The sequence below is a fragment of the Pongo pygmaeus genome, chromosome 4 (genome assembly GCF_028885625.2).
Source record: "Pongo pygmaeus isolate AG05252 chromosome 4, NHGRI_mPonPyg2-v2.0_pri, whole genome shotgun sequence".
Lineage (NCBI taxonomy): Eukaryota > Metazoa > Chordata > Mammalia > Primates > Hominidae > Pongo > Pongo pygmaeus.
In genome coordinates this window covers 161,449,673-161,470,600 of record NC_072377.2, presented here as the reverse complement: position 1 = coordinate 161,470,600, position 20,928 = coordinate 161,449,673, and the positions used below count along the sequence as shown (strand labels likewise).

The 20,928-nt window shown below is 39.3% G+C and overlaps 1 protein-coding gene across 11 annotated transcripts in view; it reads right to left on the bottom strand.

Moving 5' to 3' along the window:
- SGCD (sarcoglycan delta) overlaps positions 1-20,928 on the bottom strand; it is a 1,056,619-nt gene that overhangs the window by 116,240 nt on the left and 919,451 nt on the right. For all 11 annotated transcript variants that reach the window (XM_063665308.1, XM_054488390.2, XM_063665313.1 and 8 more), the window contains one exon: positions 2,897-2,969. In XM_063665308.1, the coding sequence (XP_063521378.1) occupies positions 2,897-2,969 (73 nt within the window). The remainder of the gene's footprint in view (positions 1-2,896; positions 2,970-20,928) is intronic.

Sequence of the window (20,928 nt, the reverse complement as noted above, 5' to 3'; positions counted from 1 at the left end):
CTTCCTGGCTGCTTTGTTTACCTAAGCGAGCCTGGGCAATGGCGGGTGCCCCTCCCCCAGCCTTGCTGCAGCCTTGCTGTTTGATCTCAGACTGCTGTGCTAGCAATCAGCAAGACTCCGTGGGCGTAGGACCCTCTGAGCCAAGTGCGGGCTATAATCTCCTGGTCCACCATTGCCTAAGCCTGTCGGAAAAGCACAGTATTCGGGTGGGAGTGGCCCGATTTTCCAGGTGTCATCTGTCACCCCTGGAAAGGGAACTCCCTGACCCCGTGCACTTCCCGAGTGAGGCAATGCCTTTCCCCTGCTTCGGCTGGTGCACGGTGCGCTCTCCCACTGACCTGCGCCCACTGTCTGGCACTCCCTAGTGAGATGAACACGGTACCTCAAATGGAAATGCAGAAATCACTCGTCTTCTGCGTCGCTCACGCTGGGAGCTGTAGACCAGAGCTGTTCCTATTCGGCCATCTTGGCTCCAACTCCTTTCCTCTTATATTTCCCAAATCTTCCAGGTAATGAAAAGCTTTGTTCCACAGAAAAAATATCTGTATTGTATTTAGAGTCCTGCTTTTATTTTTTAAAATTATTATTATACTTTAAGTTTTAGGGTACATGTGCACAATGTGCAGGTTTGTTACATATGTATACATGTGCCGTGTTGGTGTGCTGTACCCATTAACTCGTCATTTAACATTAGGTATATCTCCTAATGCTATCCCTCCCCCCTCCCCCCACCCCACAACAGGCACCAGTGTGTGATGTTCCCCTTCCTGTGTCCATGTGTTCTCATTGTTCAATTCCCACCTATGAGTAAGAACATGCGGTGTTTGGTTTTTTGACCTTGTGATAGTTTGCTGAGAATGATGGTTTCCAGCTTTATCGATGTCCCTGCAAATGACATGAACTCATCATTTTTTATGGCTGCATAGTATTCCATGGTGTATATGTACCACATTTTCTTAATCCAGTGTATCATTGTTGGACATTTGGCTTGGTTCCAAGTCTTTGCTATTGTGAATAGTGCCACAATAAATATATGTGTGCATGTGTCTTTATAGCAGCATGATTTATAATCCTTTGGGTATATACCCAGTAATGGGATGGCTGAGTCAAACGGTATTTCTAGTTCTAGATCCCTGAGGAATCGCCACACTGACTTCCACAATGGTTGAAATAGCTTACAGTCCCACCAACAGTGTAAAAGTGTTCCTATTTCTCCACATCCTCTCCAGCATCTGTTGTTTCCTGACTTTTTAATGATTGCCATTCTAACTGGTGTGAGATGGTATCTCACTGTGGTTTTGATTTGCATTTCTCTGATGGCCAGTGATGATGAGCATTTTTTCATGTGTCTTTTGGCTGCATAAATGTCTTCTTTTGAGAATTATCTGTTCATATCCTTCGCCCACTTGTTGATTGGAGTCCTGCTTCTTTTAGACAGCACTTTTTCTTGGGGCTAATCATCACTAATTACTGACTAGTTCTGTAAGAAATCTGCTTCTACAGAGGACTGTGAGAAGAAAGGGAACAAGGCTACTCATTAGCTTGTCTCAAAAGACCTCTTCCATCACAGACACGAGGGTTCACTGCACTCTCAGGCAATAATTCTTTCTCATAGAGTCTTAAAAAGCAGGTTTTCTCAGATGTATTTGCTTAAAAGATTTTAGCTTCAGTACCTTATATGAAACATAGGAACTAGCCAACAGAAAATCAGGTAAGTTCAGGCATGTGGAAGCTCTGCTGAAGATAGTTATGCTAGTAAAAGTAGAACCTTGTGGTGTGATGTGTAATCTTAAAAATACAGCCCACTCTATGTGGGATTTTGTTATGAAAAGATTCTCATTCTCCACCAACTATCCTCTTCCTTTGGCCCAATTTATTTCCTTACAGCCATCCAGACTTATAGGCTTTGCAAAAAATGCTATGGGTTTTATAATGAGGTGATACATTTTCCACTCACTGAGAATGTGCTTCTGTTAAAAGAAACACTAGCTCCAACATGGCTCTTGCTTTTTAAGCAAAGCATAGATCTTCAGATTGCATCAGGAAAGAGTAGATATGATTTGTGCAATGCAAGTACATATGCCTATGGTTGACGTCTATTATGAAAGTTATTCAGTGCCATATATGGTGATTTATGATTACTTTTAGGTAAAAGAACTACTAGAAATGAAAAAAAAGCCAGTATTCACTGAATTCATCACAATTATGATGAATAACTTGAAGCAATAGAAAGAATAGTTCTATTTGTTTCAACATACCATTTTAAATACATTTTGTGGGGAGGGACGGGGCATGGTTGTTTGGTGGCTGCAATGGTTTTCCGGCTCTCTCTCTGTCTGTCTGTTTATCCATCTATCTGTTCTTTTGTGTTTTCCTTAGTTGCTGGTGGTGAGTACACAGCATCTCAGAGTCATCCTCTGCTAAGGCAGCACATTTATGAATATTTGAAGATTAACATCAGCACCTGGAACATCCGCAGAAGGGGGTTCTTTCTAGTACCATACCACCCCAAGTAATAGAGAGCTTGTTGCATAATAAGACATCTGTATTGTATTTAGACTTCATCTTCTTTTAAATATAATTTTTCTTTGGGCTGATCAGCACCAATTACCAACTAGTTCTCTAACTGGATAGGTTTTGGGTACCACAAAATACAGCAGATAACAAACATTCCAAATGAATGAATCTAGATTTCACAAAGTGGGCAACATTTTACCCCACCCAGATCCTCAATTTTAAGTTCTTGGTTGTAGCTTATCTTCTGGTTCTCTCCAACCTCTTTCAATATATGTATTCACGCTGTGACACTTATTATTTATTCAGAATGAATCACTGGCCAGTTGCACAGAGCAAGGCAATAGCCATTAATCAATGCAAACCGAAGTCAGAAGTTTACCTTAGTTCCTTGAAGGGGTCTGCCCTGACATTAGGTGTTTCTATAGATTTAGGGAACACTGTGCCCTCCGCTCCTGTAAACAAAACAGAAAAGCAAACAGAGATTGGAGATACTGGAGTCACCTGGAGGCACAATCAGCACACTGATTGGAGCTAAACGCAGCGAATCCATTATACAACCCAATACCCACATATTTTTCCACCGGCTTTAGAGCTCCATGATAGGAAAGCATTGAATCACTCATGCAAACAGCCTTTGAAAAAACAAGGAACTTCTTTTGAAAGCATTCTTGCTGAGATCAGAGTGAGGCCATGAGGCAAATTCCATCTTGGCTTCAGAAAGGAAAAGATGCCTAGAAATGGTAAGGTCTGACTCTTGTCTCTCAGAAACTATTAATAGTCACTCAACTGGAAATGTTTTGAAAAACAGCAACCAAAGTTCTCTTATTGCAATGCATGGCACAAATCACATAACACATATGACATCTACGCAGTGGGTTAGATGGTAGAACAGTGAAGTATTTTCCTAATGACTAGCAAAAGTTTTTCAGTAAATAAAGTTCTACATTATTATCTTGAAAAGTTAAGCAAAACAGAACACTATGAGAGATCATTTGAAGTTCAGAGCTTTTACACTTTGAGTATTAACATTGATCCCAAACCCAATCTAGACATTTAGCTCTTGACTGTGCTATAAGCTTTTATCTTTACAACTTGTCAACACCAGTCGAATCTTTGCAGCCATAAAGATAGCGATTATCTGATTTGTCTGCTCCCAAAGTGTTTTCAAATCACTTAAGCCTCAGTTTATCACAGACAATTGCATTAGATATTAGTTTTTCAATTAAACTTAGCTGAGGCAGTATCCTGTACTTTGAAGTAAAGGTGTTTCTTTTTTATACATTTGGTGTACTTTGATGCTGTAAGGAGGAGAGAATATCTTATTTCCATGTGTGAATTTTTATAATCCTCTTACATTTTTGTAATGTCTAGAAATGCTCCATTATATTCAACAAAGAACATGCTTTTGAATGGTGTGATGTTCTGTCAACTAGATCTTAAGCTCTGTGTAGGCAGGGACAAGCTCATATATGGGATACAGCCAGGTTGACTTTAGGTTCTGAAGGCTTCTACTGGACTCATTTCCAAATGGTACTGATGCTTCTATGGGAGTATTAAATTACTGCTTTCTCAATGCCAGGCTAAGCTGGTGCCCACTGAATGGCAAGCCAGCAAAATCTAGGGAGATAGGTTCTGACAGGAAGAGGTGGCAAATGATTGACAGGCTTTGGATGTAGAAAGGAAGTGAAGAACAAGATGCTCATGCTCCCTCGGCTCCCACTCCCTCAGCTCCCATGATGCAACCAAATACCCTTTGATTATGTCCTTGCTGGGCTTTGGTCAATGGGGGTCCATATGTTCCACATACTGGAGGACAAACTCATTGATAAGACTTCTTAGGGGAAGATTTCAAAGCCACTCATTAGCTGAGTGACCTTGGGCATGAAGTTCAACCTCTGTGGTATTCAGTTTCCCTCTCTCAAAAGAAAGTGTGTTGATAGTACCTTTATCTCCCAGGAATCTTGGAAGGCTGAATGAGATCTCTGGCACAAAGCAATCAGCAGTAATATTATATAATGTTTATGATTCTTATTCGTCCTTCTTCTTAGCCAGATCTTCTATGACTGTTTCAAAAATAACATTTTTAAAGCATTTTCTATGAACTAGAAACTGTACTGGATATTCTAGTTTTTCATTTGATCACCAGAATAACCCTATGAAGTGGAGACTATTAGTATCTTTGAGGCTCAGGGAAGTCAGGAAATTTTTCCTATGGTCACACAACTAAGTGGAAGTGGGAGGGGTGACTGAGTGAGGGGTCAGAGGGGTGGGATTTGAACTCTAATCTTTCTGTTCTAAAACTGATGCCTTTGATCACTCCCCTAGACTATCTCCCTTAGCAGATTAAGTCCCTCCTTTACATGCACATCTTTTTATGAGATATGAGCAAATATCAATGTTTATACCATCAAGTAATGCTTGCTAAATCCTCAATCACCTTTCTTCTCAAAGCAATTCACATCTATAATGAGATGAGATATTAATACTCTTCAAAAAGGCCATTTCTTTCCAAGTGCTATCAGGTTTCTGATTTTCACACCATTTTTCACTTTCCCAGAAGTTCCAGAGTAGACAAACATCCTTCAGGATGAATTTCCCCATCCCATCCTCTCTCTGTTTTCTCAGATAATGAATCATTCTCAATTTTATTATTTCAAAAAGGTTTCTATTAAAACCATACCTACTGATTCCCTCTTTTGACATAATATAATTTACTGGCAATAAATGTTCATAAACAGTTTGAGTGAAAAATCCATAAAGCCATTTCAGCTTTAAGTTCCATTTAATGTCTCTCAAAAATGATTTCATCAATGTGTTTCCATTAGCTGGTTCTCTGCCCAATAACTTAATTCCATACAAGCAATCAGGAACTTATAAAGCATGTGACAGGATCTATCTAAAGTGTTCTGAATCACCATAAAGATCAGCTCAATGGCTCTTTTCCCTACTAGCACAGGTAGGGGGTAAACTTGTAAAAAAAAAAAAAAAATCTCAAATGCACTCCACTGCCATAAGTAATAAAAAGCCAGCTTCTCCTCTCCAGAAAGGATATTCAAATCCAGATCTCAGTTTTGTCATACTTTTGACTCAAAGTGTCCCAGATGTCAAGAGACTTGAAATCTAGTCCTATCTCTATGCTCTTAGGCAAGTCAGATAAAAATCTCTGGTTTTGGATTTCCCCAATTATTAAATGAGGGATAAGCATCAGAGTTAAACTGTTAACCCCAAATCTAAAATTTTATGAGGTGTACAATCTTATCTAAGCAGATAACTGCCTTTAGCAACCTCTTTTTTCTAATGAGAAGAAAAAATAATCCTGTGCTTTCAAAGGAAATTGCGAAACATTTTCTCAGTGTTTAAGGAAAAACAAAAGGAATAGACTTTCATCCAATTTAAACTGCATTTAATAGCTAGAAATAATCACCAGAAAATAAATCTCGTAATAGATAAAATGGCAGAGAGCAAAAATGAAACTTAACTAAAACATCAAAACCCTAAAAACGCTGTAATTCTTTAAAACTCCAAAGAGTGACCTGAGAAAATTAAATTTTATGAAAAATGACTAATTACCTAAAACTATATACATGTTAAAAATTGCTGTGGACTAAATACTGAAAGAAAAATACAGATCTGCAAAATGTGACACACAAAAATTGGATTTGGGAGAAACACTGGACAGAAAAATTGCTAGGACAGCAAATAGCATCAGTGAAATTTGATAAAGAAAATTTATGATGAATCACTTCTTGTACATGAAGAACTGATCTCCAAAGTAAGAATTTCAAGAAGTGTTCTTTTAAAAATCAGAAATTACTTAAGTGTACTCTTTAGAAAATTGTTTAAGAATTTTAACTAGCTTAACAGAGTTTGCTTTGGTAAATTTTTTCCTGATGAACATGATTAATATTGATATAATTATGATTACTGCTTTTGTATTAATGAATATGAGCTAAAAATCATCGTTGGGTTTAAACCTTGGGGCCAAAATGTTCAACAGGTTCAAAAGGTAGAGTTAAAATATCTGATGAATAAGGTTTGAGGTAAAAATGTCAGTTTTCTACTTCACATTTCTTGGGTATATATAACCTGAATGATAACTTTAATAACAATGATATTTTACTTGACAAGATAAGGATATAGTTTTATACCCATATTAGATTATAAAATGGAGAAAAGAAGTCAATCTAGAGAATGGTGATAAGGAAATGGAAGAAAAATAATTTTGTTTCTTGAAACACCCAAATACTGAGAAACCAAAAACCTGATTTTCAGTTCTAATTTTGCATATGCATTGCATGGCCTTTGACAATTTTCCCTTTAGTATTATTTCTCCATTTGGGTGGATTACACAATCTTTAAGGTTTCTTCCACTCCTGTTATTTTATTATTTTCTAGATATAACTGATTGGATAAACTCTGTGTACCACAAGAGGAGCACAGTATGTTGGTTAATCCAAAGTTCAATTAACTTAATAAATCTGTATCAAGCAGGAGGCTCTAGTGATGAAGCAAAGAGGTAAGAAGCTCACAGTATAATATAATATCCTCCACTAGTGTACACTAATTGGTTTAAATAACTAGTAATTGGCTGGGCACGGTGGCTCACGCCTGTAATCCCAGCATTTTGGAAGGCCGAGGTGGGAGGATCACCTGAGGTCAGGAATTTGAAACCAGCCTGACCAACATGGAGAAATCCCATCTCTACTGAAAATACAAAATTAGCCGGGCACGGTGGTGTATTCCTGTAATCCCAGCTACTCGGGAGGCTGAGGCAGGAGAATCGCTTGAACTCGGGAGGTGGAGGCTGCAGTGAACCAAGATCACGCCTTTGCACTCCAGCCTGGGCAACAAGGGTGAAACTCCGTTTCAAAAAAAAAAACAAACAAAAAAACAAAACAAAAAAACCCCCAAAAAACCCAGTAATTAATCTCAGAAATGAAAATATCTAGTAGTGATAAAGAAAAGAAACATGTCTTTGAAAGTATAAAACTTGAAGTCACAACCTGGTTTGGCAGATAATTTTCCTAAAGAAGTGAACTTTTGCTGATATTTGAAAAATAATTAGAACTGAAGTAGTCAACAGCTGAATGTAGCAGTAGAAAAGATGATGGAAACGCTTCACAGTTGGGAAATTCCCATTAATAAAGAAGACTGGGCCAGGCGCGGTGGCTCACACCTGTAATCCCATTACTTTGGGAGGCTGAGGCAGGCGGATCATGAGGTCAGGAGTTTGAGACCACCTTGTCCAACATGATGAAACCTTGTTGCTACTAAAAATACAAAAATTAGCCAGGTGTGGTGGCATGAGCCTGTAATCTCAACTACTTGGGAGGCTGAGGCAGGAGAATTGCTTGAACCCGGGAGTTGGAATTGTAGGGAGCTGAGATCCCATCAATGCACTCTAGCCTGGTAGACAGAACAAGACTCCGTCTGGAAAAAAAAAAAAAAAAAAAAAGGACTGGTGTTGCTAGGCCATTCTTAGCAAGAGATGAATATCATGTGGTGAGACTAGAGAGAAAGTTTGGCTCAGGGAGTGCAGAGACTCAGAGGCCACAGTGAAGGTTTTAAGCAGGGGATCTGACTTGATCAACCTGGCATTTTTCAAAGATCACTGTAGCTGCATGTTATGGATTACTTGTTTGTGTCCCCCCAAAATTCAGATGTTGAAACCCTAGTCTTCAATGTGATGGTATTAGGAGGTGGGGCATTTGGGAAATAATTAGGTTTAGATGAGGTCATCAGGGTAGAGTGCCCATGATGGGATTAGCGTCCTCAGAAGAAGAGAAAAAGACTAGTGCTCTTTCTCCACCATGTGAGGATACAGTAAGATGATGGATGTCTGCAAGCCAACATGAAGGACCCCAGAAACCTGACCATGCTGGCACCCTGATCTCACACTCCCCAGCCTCCAGAACTGTAAAAAATAAATTTCTGTTTTTTAAGGCATCCAGTCTATAGTACCTGCTATAGCAGCCCAGACTGACTGAGACATTATGTCATGGAAAAGACACTTAAGGAAGGCAAGGGTGAATAAAGAGAAGCCAGGAGAGAGATGGTGGTAGATGGGATCATATGATTGGTAGTAAGGATAGAGAAGAGTGGATGGCTGAGGAAATATTTAAGAGGAAAACTAATGGGATCTGGTGATGTGCTGGACAAGAAGCAGACTGAAGGATGATCACAGGGCCCACGGGAGGAGATGAAATAGACAGTCAAAGCCAAGTGATTAATGCTCAAAGCCAGCCATGCCCATTAAAACTTTATACTCCACAAATGATATCCAGTTGTTTGGTATTTGATATTTAAGTCACAACAGAAATTGCCTTTACTTAATAAAGGAAGCTGCTCTGAATCCAACAATATTTTTCTTATGAAGGAGCAAGAAGCATGACAATGAAAGTGTAATCTCCCATGATATTTACCAGGAATATTTTTGAAAAATTATGAATAAACTAATAATTCTTTGAGTAACGAGTACTATCTTCTGTGCAAGATAATTTTCTGGTTACTCCAAAGTTTTAGCTAAAGGTATCTTCATGTAGCTCCCACTGTTTAAAGATTTCCAACATATGTGAGATATAGTTTTTGTCTCTGTAAGTCCAGACTAATAAACATGGCTACAATCTGATATTTAAATACTCTTTAATATCTGAGACCCATTTTCCTACAAACCAGTCTTCTCTACAGCACATATATTAGTTATAGAAGAGTGAGTTATGGGACAACTAACCACAGGAAATGCCTTAGAAACAGAGATTTTTGTATTTAATTCCTAATATGAATTTTTGGCCTTCTCCTAAAAGTAATAGGCAGTGAAAAATTCTTTTTAAGGAAATGAGTTGGGTTATGTTTAACCAAAGATTTAAAATGAACTGAGTGATCAACGAGGATGCAGAGTTTCCACAAATGTCAGGATTCAGCACAGGGAAGGTGGCTGTCAGCTTCTGAAAAGCTTCCCAGACATGAACAATACACAGATGCTAGAAAGTAACTTTCAGCAGAAATAGTCACTTGAGGTGATTTAATCCCATTGTGTCTCCCCAGGCTGCTGGTGGCATTTAATAAACTTCTAATGCAAAACATCTGTAGTCATTACAAATGGTTTCTAGGATACATACCAAATATTTTCTTTTTAGGAATCAGGACAGATTCTTCTTATCCAAAAAGTACAGATAAAATTAATTCATTCAACAAATATTTATGTAGAGCCTACGTCAGACATGATTTTGTGGGGGAAAATAGGCTCCGGCTTTCTTATTTAGGAATTGCAAATTAAGAAAAAAATTTAAAAATGCACATAAAATCTACAGTCATTCTGCTTGTTGTAATATTTGTTGTCTATAAATAGTTAACAAGTACCTATTATGTGAATGGCACAATGCTGAGGCAATGTTCAGTAAGAAGACAATCTTTGTTCTTAATAAGTTTTATTGTAGCAACACAGGTGGATATTGCAAAAAATATTTAAATCTATTTTTAAAAATAACGAATATTGTAAATCATGCATTTTCAATGGGGGTGATGTTATCCTCAAGGGGGCAAAAATTGGTTCTTGGGAAGCAAAAGAAATCTTACTGTATTCATGTATAAAACACAAATGTATATGTATATCTAGAGATGTATAGCAATAGATAAACAGCTATATAAATACACACTTCACATAGTATATAAACGGATATCTAGTATATCTATGATAGTAAGATTTCATGGGAGGGGTGTGATTAAGCAAAAGAAAAAAGCCTGAAAAAAACTTCCTCAGAAGAGCATTATTGGAAAAAGGACTGAGAAATTGTTGTAAATGCTATGAAGTAGTACAAGAAGCTTATGGAACACTGAGCAGAGGGGCTAGCCTAGCATCAGAGGACCTGCAAAGGCTTTGCTGGGGAACTGCTATTATTGGGAGTCACTGGCATGTAGATAAGTGTGGACACCAAGAGAAGGGTGATATGATCCAAGCAATGGTTAGAGTAATGCAAAAGAAGAGCCAATGTCAGAATTTTAAGGGACTCCAACATTTAAATTTTAGGTATGGAAGGATGAGCCATCAAAGGAAAATGAAAAAAAAAAATAAGACTAGAGAGGTAGAAAGAAGACCAGGAATGGGGTAACACAGAAGCCAAGAGAAGGAAGTATGCATTTCAAGAAGGAGGGAACAATTTATCTGTGTTAAACAGTGCTGGAAATTAAGGAGGGGAATACAAAAGTCTACTGAATTTGGCAACATGGAAGCCACTTACATCTCAAGAGACATTCTATCAAAAGCTGAAGGCAGACTGTTGTGGGCACAAGAATAGGCAAAAGGTGAAGAAATGAATATAGCAAGAGTTATAACCTTTTGACAAGAGAAATACCATGAGGTAGCTGAGTATTGGATATTGGGTACCAGATACTGAAGGCCTAGCAGTGGTTAGTAACCACACTTTTATATAGCACCAGCCTGCTGTGTGGCACAGGCTGGTAGAGGTACATGTGTTCAGTTGCCTGAAAACAGGCATACATAATGTGGATGTTTGTGTTCATCTAGGCTGGGAATTTTGACACATGTGAATGCTGAAAACAGAGTGCTAAGTTCAGGGTTCTCCATGAAGACTGTGAAGAGGAATATGATACTGGGCAAGTTAATTTGCTTCTTCTAGCTTCAGTTTTCTCATTTGTGAAATGAGAATAATAGTAGTACTTCTCTCATAAAGCTATTGTGAGGATTAGCGACTATATATGTGTATATACACACACATACATATACACACACACTTATACACACATGTATATATGAGATATATTACATATATATTAAAGTGTAATACATCATAAAATGCTATATGTGTCTGGCATATCAAAATAGATGGTAGATATATTTTACTATGATAAAAGATAGTGATGAAGACAAGAATAGACAGTAAAGCCAGAAAGATAAAAGAGTATCATTCAATAATTTGAAGGTTAACAATAGAGAAGCATAAAATAAGACATTCTGTTTTGAATACTCTAACAATTTAACTGAAGTGGCCATACCATCAAAGTACACATTTTAAACATTGTGTAGGATTTGAAACTGCAGGGCAATTTAAGATTCACGTATAAAAACATCCTGGCAAGATATGAAGAGACAAGCAGTTTAATTAAGCAAACTCTACTCTGGAAACCAATAGACCAGAACTCATGCTCAGTGTATCATTAAGCCAAAACTTGAAAAAAACAAAAGGAACCATCCAAGCAGCAAGCAACTTCATTTCAGTTTCTTATGAGTACATCGTTTTTGATAGTAAAAAAACTGCACAGTATAACAAACAATTTCAACTCACTGGTTGTGTTTAACACTGATGGAACATTCTGGAACAAGGCATCCTCTAGGTAAGGATAGTATAGGCAAACAAAGCAACAGCGACAAGCTGAGAAGGCTGCTTGACATCACCATGAGAGAGCCGTGCTCAAGGGAGACCCCTTGGTTCTCAAAGATGATGCACTGTGTGTCCTAAGAATGAAGTGAATGTGGCTCTCCATCCATATCTCCCCTCCAGACCTCAGTGGGACAGGTGGCTAGAATCAGGTCAGCAGTGTAGAGGGAGAGGGAGAGAATAAATACAAACAATGTGATCAAGTTAAAAAGAGCATCGATTCTGCCTGCCCTTCCACCTGGGAGTGAGGGTGAGATGGGAGCCATGATACGCTGTGTCCTCAGTGGAGATTTCAGTTCTCAAGTGTCTCTCACAGTGTGAGAGCAATCAAGACTCACATGGTCAATGAATGCCAGTGAGATGTAAAAAAAAAAAAAAAAAAAAAAGTGTATGATTTTAAGAATTTCCTGGTCTTTGAAAAAGTAGAACACGCTGTTCCTGTGGCCAAGCAAGTGGGTGGTGATGCCTTCCTATGGAGAAGGAAATTGAAACATTAATTGAGGACCACAGAGAAACACTGTCTAAAAAATAATTGGAGAAACTTACAAAATCATTTACGAGAGATGAAGATGATGATGACCTGAAAAGTAAGAACCAGCAAGTGGAAATCTGGATAAAGTATTGAAGGTTTCAAAGCATTAAAACACTTAAATGATTTAATTTCTGAATACAGTCCTGTTACAAAAGCTTTAAAATGAACATGCTTTATAGGTGATTTATAGATAATTTTGATTATGTAATTTTTTACCTTGTCCACTGACTTCATCCCCAGTATGGCCAGCATGTCATTTACTTGTCAACAACCATTTCCCCCTTTCCCCTGGCCAAGAAAATCCCAGTATTATTTATGGGAGCCAAATGCCCAGCTAAATACTTTCCAGACTCCCTTGAAGCTAGGGGTGGACATATGGCATGACTTTGTTCAAAGAGATGTAGGTAGCTGTCTACTGGGGAGGAGCACTGACAAAGTTTTACTGTCCACAAGAGGGTAAGGATATGGCTGGCTTCAGTGTTTTTGTCTGAATATCAGCATGATATCTGGAGCTGCATGAGCCATCTCATCTTCTGACCATGAGAAAAAGACCAAGAGGACTTCAGGTATGTTCACCCAGATACCACGAAGCTGCCAGCAACTGTCTACCATTGGCCTTATATATTAGTCTGTTCTCATGCTGCTAATAAAGACATACCCAAAATTGGGTAATTTATAAAGGAAAGAGGTTTAATTGACTCATGGTTCAGCATGGCTTGGGGGAGGACTCAGGAAACTTACAATCATGGTGGAGGGGGAAGCAAATATGTCCTTCACATGGTGGCAGGAGAGAGAAGTGCTGACCAAATGGGGAAAAGCCCCTTATAAAACCATAAGATGTCATGAGAACTCACTATCACGAGAATAGCATGGAGTTAACTGCCCTCATGATTCAATTACCTCCCACTGGGTCCCTCCCACAGCATGTGGTGATTATGGGAACTACAATTCAAGATGAGATTTGGCTGGGGACACAGCCAAACCATATCACCTTACTTTTATGGGAGAAAAAGCAGTCCCTACTTATTATTTATTTGAGACCCCTTAAGAGAATTTTGTTGCTCAACCTGCCTAAGGTTTAATACCATTCTAACGATGACGAAGGAAAGAGAAGTAAACTGACATTTCCATACGGCCATGTTCTTCACTTAAAGCTTTTCGGCAGTAGTAAGCCAGATGACCAAAAGTTAAAAATCACTTTTTAGTGATTATTTAGCTGGACATTTTGCTCTCATGTACTGAGGTACCTTTCACTGACTGCTGAGTGGGGCTGGGTTTTCCCATGTCCTTGCCTTTGCTTACAGTGTTCTCAGCCAGAAAGTACTTTTCCTTTCCTTTTGTTCCCCGTAGTGCATCAGATCCTATAAGGCCCAGGTCAAATGCCATTTCCATCATGAAGCCTTCCCTTGTCTCCCTTCAGTTATTACCAATTGCTCCCTCTGTTGTGCTTCCACAATACCTAACTTATGTCTTGGATGAGCATGTATTTTATTGTCTTCATTGACTATGTCTTGCCTTCTCCACAAAATAAGCTACTTAAAGCCAAGGGCCCTGTTATGGGAGTCTTTGTACTTTTCTAGACAAGCAGCAGGAACTCAGATATTTTGAATTCTATTTTACTTAAGCCAGAAAAACCGAAGAATGAAAAAGAAGCTTCTGTAGGGGAGACGTATGAGCTGTCAGTATCAGCTATCCTACTGCAATAACTTCTTTTCCAGTAAGTAGTAAGTAAGTAAACAATTAAGCCTGTAGTTAAATGGTCTCAGAGAAATAGCTTTCTACTAGCTTCATTTTCTCCTGTAATCACTCCAGTTTAGTGCAGTCAAGTCAACTGCCCAAAGCCCATTGTGACAGGTCTTTGGCTGGGTTTACAACCTTTGATGAGTCCCTGTGTCCTGCAACAGAAAGCCCCATTTTGTTTTTTTTATTACACTTTAAGTTTAGGGTACATGTGCACAACCTGCAGGTTTGTTACATATGTATACATGTGCCATGTTGGTGTGCTGCACCCATTAACTCGTCATTTAACATTAGGTATATCTCCTAATGCTATCCCTCCCCCCTCCCCCCACCCCACAACAGGCCCCAGTGTGTGATGTTCCCCTTCCTGTGTCCATGCGTCCTCATTGTTCAATTCCCACCTATGAGTGAAAACATGCGGTGTTTGGTTTTTTGTCCTTGCGATAGTTTGCTCAGAATGATGGCTTCCAGCTTCATCCATGTCCCTACAAAGGACATGAACTCATCATTTTTTATGGCTGCATAGTATTCCATGGTATATATGTGCCACATTTTCTTAATTCAGTCTATCATTGTTGGACATTTGGCTTGGTTCCAAGTCTTTGCTATTGTGAATAGTGCCACAATAAACATACGTGTGCATGTGTCTTTATAGCAGTATGTTTTATAATCCTTTGGGTATATACCCAGTAATGGGATGGCTGGGTCAAATGGTATTTCTAGTTCTAGATCCCTGAGGAATCGCCACACTGACTTCCACAATGGTTGAACTAGTTTACAGTCCCACCAACAGTGTAAAAGCGTTCCTATTTCTCCACATCCTCTCCAGCATCTGTTGTTTCCTGACTTTTTAATGATCACCATTCTAACTGGTGTGAGATGGTATCTCATTGTGGCTTTGATTTGCATTTCTCTGATGGCCAGTGATGATGAGCATTTTTTCATGTGTCCTTTAGCTGCATAAATGTCAGAAAGCCCCATTTTTAAAAAAACTTTTAGGGCCAGGGTCTTGGTCTGTCATCCAGGCTGAGTGCAGTGGCGTGATCACAGCTGACTGCAGCCTCAAATTCCAGAACTCAAGCAATCCTCCCACCTCAGCCTCTTGAGTAGCTTGACTACAGGGACATGTCACCATTCCTGGTTAATTTTTAAAGTTTTTTTGTAGACAGAGGGTTTTACCATGTTGCCCAGGCTGGTCTTGAACTTCTGGGCTCAAGCAGTCCTCCCACCTCAGCTGCTCAAAGCATTGGGATTACAAGCATGAGCCACTGCCTCCAGCCAGGAAGTCCTGCTATTTAATATGACAATCTGACATAACCCATCTTTTTATATTTGTCTGCGGCTTAGTAATTTTTTAAAACATCAATTTGTGTTTCTGTATTTTCCTCTCCTCTCCATTTCAAGCAGGTAGGAAGGCCCTTTGCATATCCTTGATGTTTGTTTAGTTGTTTCCATAAAGGAAAATGTACTCTTTATGGTGCATATTAATAGATCTGTGGGTTTTGACAAATACATGAGTCATGTATCTACCACAATAAGCAAACACAGCCCAATTTTATCGCTCCAAAAATTCCCTCGTGCTACCCCTTTTGTATTCCATCCATCCCCTGAGCCCCAAATCCTGGCTTCCACCATTCTCCTATGGTTTTGTCTTTTCTATCAAATCATATAAACAGAATCATTCAGTAGATAAGAGTTTTGGGTCTGGCTTCTCTGACTCAGCAAAATGCAACTGAGGTTTTTTTTTATTGTTGTTGTTTTCGTTTGTTTTTTCTTCAACTTTTATTTTAATTTCTAGGATACATGTGCAGGATGTGCAAGGGTGTGCAAGTTTGTTACATAGGCAAACATGTGCCATGGTGATTTGCTGCACAGATCAACTCATCACCCAGGAATTAAGCTCAACATCCATTAGCTTTTCTTCCTGGTGCTCTCCCTCCCACCCCACCCCAACCCAACAGGCCCCAGTGACGCATTTGAGTTTTATAACAGAAGGTACTCATTGGGTCAAAAGCAGAAACTGCCTTAAAGCAATAGCTATTCCTGCCATCTGTAAACACCTAACCTTAGTGGAGAGTAGGCTGGTTGTCCTGTGGGGAAGAGGGGAGAGAGGAGTGACTTGGAAGAAAGCTGAAGAGAAGGCAGATTTAGAAGAATCAGAACACTTAGAAAAATTTAGAGATCTGGGGTCCTTGGAAGACCAGAGTTATCACTAGGGAGGTGACCATCTCTCAGAAAGGATGGCTGTGTCATGCCCCTAGAAGGCAGTACCCTTGGCCCACACCTCAGCAAAGATTTCTGGGCCCTCTCTGTGGTGTGGAAGTAGAGAGTAAGTGCATTTTAAATGACCCTGCAGGCTAGGGAAATGAAATAATCAGAGGTGTTCTTAACTGACCAAGGAGCAGCAGACCTGCCCACGTTTTCTTGACACCATGTATGCTTTGTCAATTCTCGAACAACCCAGTGATAATGGAGATGGAATTTCCTACCAGATTACTGTGGGAGCTCAGAGCCAGATTTAGGTAATAAAAGTCATATCAACTGCTGACATGTATTGAGTGCCTACTATTTGCCAGACATTTTTTAAAGCACTTTGTGAGTTAACATACTTCATGCTCACTGCAACCCAAGTACATGCTATTATTATAGCAGAAACTGAAGCACAGAAAGGTTTCACAGAGCATTAGTGTGGGGACCGGGACCCAAACACAGGCAAATCTAGCTGCAGAGGCCATGTTCTTAACTCCCCACTAAACATGTTACTTTTTCAATCATGACTTTGGGAGTTATGAGTCATATTCCATCAATCTCCTCATCAAGAAAAGACCACCATGGAATAATAAAGTTTGGTTATGCACATCCTACTCAGAACTGCTTTTCTGTTAAAGGGCCACCTAGGTAGTCCTGTTTGAGTTGCTACCTGTCTACACCTGACCAATCAGATTCTAGCTTGAGAACTGAAACTAAACACAGTGCACCTCGTCAGTGAGTAACAGGTACTTGACAATAATAACTAACACTTACTGAGAATCCTAGTCCCTGACTTCACACTTTTAATTTCCAAACATAGGTTTGGGGCTGGCAGCCATGTTGAAAGATGTGCAAGAGGTGTAATCTCCATGAGAAAATGTGAGAAAGCAAATCAAAGAAAAAAGAAGTCACATGGCCCCTGAGAGGCAGAGGGAACACCTTGATTCTAGAAGCTGCAGATCTCATAATGCTTGACTGAACGTATGTAAATTGCTCCTGCACTGTCTTCTCACAACCTTGCAATAAATACTCTCAGTTTTCCCATGACCTAGCTGGGGTGGATTCTGTTTCTTGTAAAAATGAACATTTCACATGTCTCCATGATCATATATGCCTCCCCCATCTCCATATACCCATGTTTGACACTCCATGGGGTCTAAAGGTACATGTGCCATAGTAGCATTAACTGAGCTTGGTATCTTTGAAGGGAAAATGCCACTCAGAAGGCAATTCTTCAGTGAATGAAGGCCTCTGAAACCTGGTAGAGACTTTCCAGGTCACTCGCTTTGTTACATAAACCCAAACCATGGCAAGTGTAAGTCTTGAGTTCCCATTTCCCTTTCCCTCCAATGCTTCATAACAGGCATCAAACTCTAGCTTGGTATAACTAGGCTTAGAAAATATAGCTATGAAGAAAAGACAGGGCAATAAAAAATAAAGCTTCATTTAACCATCTCACTGACCAATGCAAGCCTTCCAGACTTAGCAAGAAACAAAGTCCAAAGAAAGGTCTTCAGAATAAGGTGTCCTATCTGCATATGAGACAAAGGAGGAAGGTGGGATAGTTACAATGTCTCTGCCTATTCAACATCCTTTAGCTTTCCTTTGGATACTAGAACATTTATTTGCTTTTCAGAAACCTACTGGGGCTGGTGCTCACTTGGCCCTCCCCCACCCCCAGGATACAGAAGGGAATGTGATCTAGGCTGCCCAATCAGAATATCCGACTCCTTAGAAAGAGTGTTTGGTCTAGGGGCATGTGACCCAAGCAGGGTTAATCAGTTATTTTCAAAGATTGCTATGGCTGCCTGAATGAAGGTGTTTCTGTCTCTCCTTCTGAAATAATGTCTGCTGAAGAACTGCCTAAAGGAAACCTGTACAAGAGAGAAAGATGTTAAAAGCACCAGGGATGGTCATATCTAGACTTCTCAGTGATTGATAAGTCTGCAAATTCCCATTTTTAAAGAAATTTTTAAAAAACTAGAATAATTTTGCTTTGTGTCACTTGCAATTAGACATACCCTAAATAATTCATTATTTTTCTCACAGGGTAGAGGCTTCTATGTCTTGACTGTCCCTAACAGTCTACATCACTAAAGCAGGAAGAACTGTTCCCTAGAGCTCACAAAGAAATCCATTTTGAAGAGTGACAATTACTCCTGTATGACTCAATTTTAAATGCCTGCTTAATAGGAAATGGAAATCCACAGGATAGCAGAAGCTAGTCAATTTTCAATACCAGACAAAAGTTGTAAAAACAGGTATGCTAAAAGGTGTTCTTCCAATCTGAATTGGTATAAGACACTTTTGAGGGCATCTAGTATCTCCCGCTCTTTGCTTACCAATCCAGGGGCAAGCACATTTTGTGAGCATGTAAGATTTTTCCTCTATCCCTACAAACAGAAAAAAAAAAAAAATAGCATCTATGAAGACTGAATTAGTCAGTGCCGAAGAGTATGTTCTTAGATGTTGAACCAATTATCTTTTTTTTTTTTAAAAAAAAACAAGCGTCAAAACCCATATCTGCAGAGCTTTTTAGTTCGATTTGGGTATTTGCTAAGTGTACCTTGTGCTGCTTTGTCAATCTGAGTGACAGTTAATCAATACTAATCTGATGCCAGTTGATTCTTTGCTTTCCCTAAACGGATTAAGGTATACTATCTATGAATATATTTCATCCCCGGCTATAAATCCATATGCTTTAACGTAAATGTATTAGCATCTCTTTTCAAATGGAATGTACTGTGTATACAAGGAAATAAAGATGAATTACCAAGTTGTCCTGAAAAATGTCTTTCTGACCCATTATGAAAATGACTCAGCTTTCAAGGCAGCAGTAAGTAGATTAGACATCTTCCATTATTTTACATAGTGATCTATACCTCAGCTTCTGGGAGGACCTATTAAGACTCAGAATATCTATACCCATATTGCCCTTCCTTAGCTGGGCCAGGTATATTTTCTCATTTATTTGTTTCTCTGTTTGTTAGTTTATTTAGCCGTCCTTTTGTTTATTTATAAAGAAATATACATTGAATTCCTGCTGTGAGTTAGGCACTCACCTAGGTTCTAAGGATATAATGGTGAACAATAGTAGTAATATTTAGGTCCCACAATTTGCCCTAAGATCTCCCAATTTATCCAGAGCCAATTGGGCCTATAAATACCTAATGTCAAATCTTACTATCCAGCACTGTCTCATGGGTCCATGCTCACCAGAGCAGGGCTGAAACAGTTATTTAATCTTTGAGTATCACTTTAGAGTTTATAGGGATTTTCATATGTACTTTAAATTCTCATAAATATCTATTAATAGAAGGAACCAGGGAAGATGAGCTTTAATAAGTCATTTAAGATTAAGCAACTAACAACTTGAGGACAACAAGTTGTTACTACTAAAACCCAATGGTCTATGACAGTATCTACCTCATAGGTTATTGTAAAACATCAATGAGATATTACAGGCAAAGCACTTAGAATAGTGCATGGCACACAGTAAGAGTGCAATAAATGCTAATTTATTGTTGACTGTGATGATGTTCTTGTTTAGAAACAGGGAATCATAAGCTAGTGTCAGTTTGCCTGCTTGTCCATCTATCCATTTGTCCATCTGTCCATCCATTCATCCATCCATCCAAACATTCACTGAGTACCTGTTATGTGTCAGGCACTATAAGAGACACTGAAGATTTAATGTTGAATAAACCCATGCTCTTATACCTCTCACAGTTTAGATTTCCAGTCTTTGGCATTTGTGTTTGCTATCAGACCTCACATACTAAATGACGAAAAGGTCTTAGGGCCAGGCGTGGTGGCTCAGGCCTGTAATCCCAGCACTTTGGGAGGCTGAGGCGGGTGATCACCTGAGGTCAGGAGTTCAAGACCAGCCTGGCCAACATGGTGAAACCCCATCTCTACTAAAAATACAGAAAATTAGCTGGGCATGGTGGCACGTGCCTGTAATCCCAGCTATGCAGGAGGCTGAGGCAGGAGAATCACTTGAACCCGGGAGGCAGAGGTTGCAGTGAGCCAAGATCGTGCCATTGCACTCCAGCCTGGGCAACAAGAGTGAAACTCCATCTAAAAAAAAAAAAAAAGAAAAGGTCTCAAAACCAGAGCCTAGACCAGGGACTGGCAAACTAGAACCCATGGGCCAAATTTGTCTACCTGTTTTTGTAAGTAAAGTTTTATTAGAACACAGCCATATTCATTTGATTACTTATTGTTTATGGCTGCTTTCCCACTGCAATGGAAAAGTTGAGTAGCTGCAACAGAGACCCTGTGGTCCATAAACCCAAAATATTTACTATCTGGCCCTCTGTGTAAAAGATCCCTGGCCTGGATTATTGCATCTTTGTATCCTCTTAGCTGTTCTACCTTATCATCCCTTGGAATTGAAAACAAATAAAAAGGTGCTGGCTTGCCTGCATGGGCCAATCAACTTGTTTACATCTGATGACATGTTCTAATTGCAGAAAAGTACTTCATGGTTTT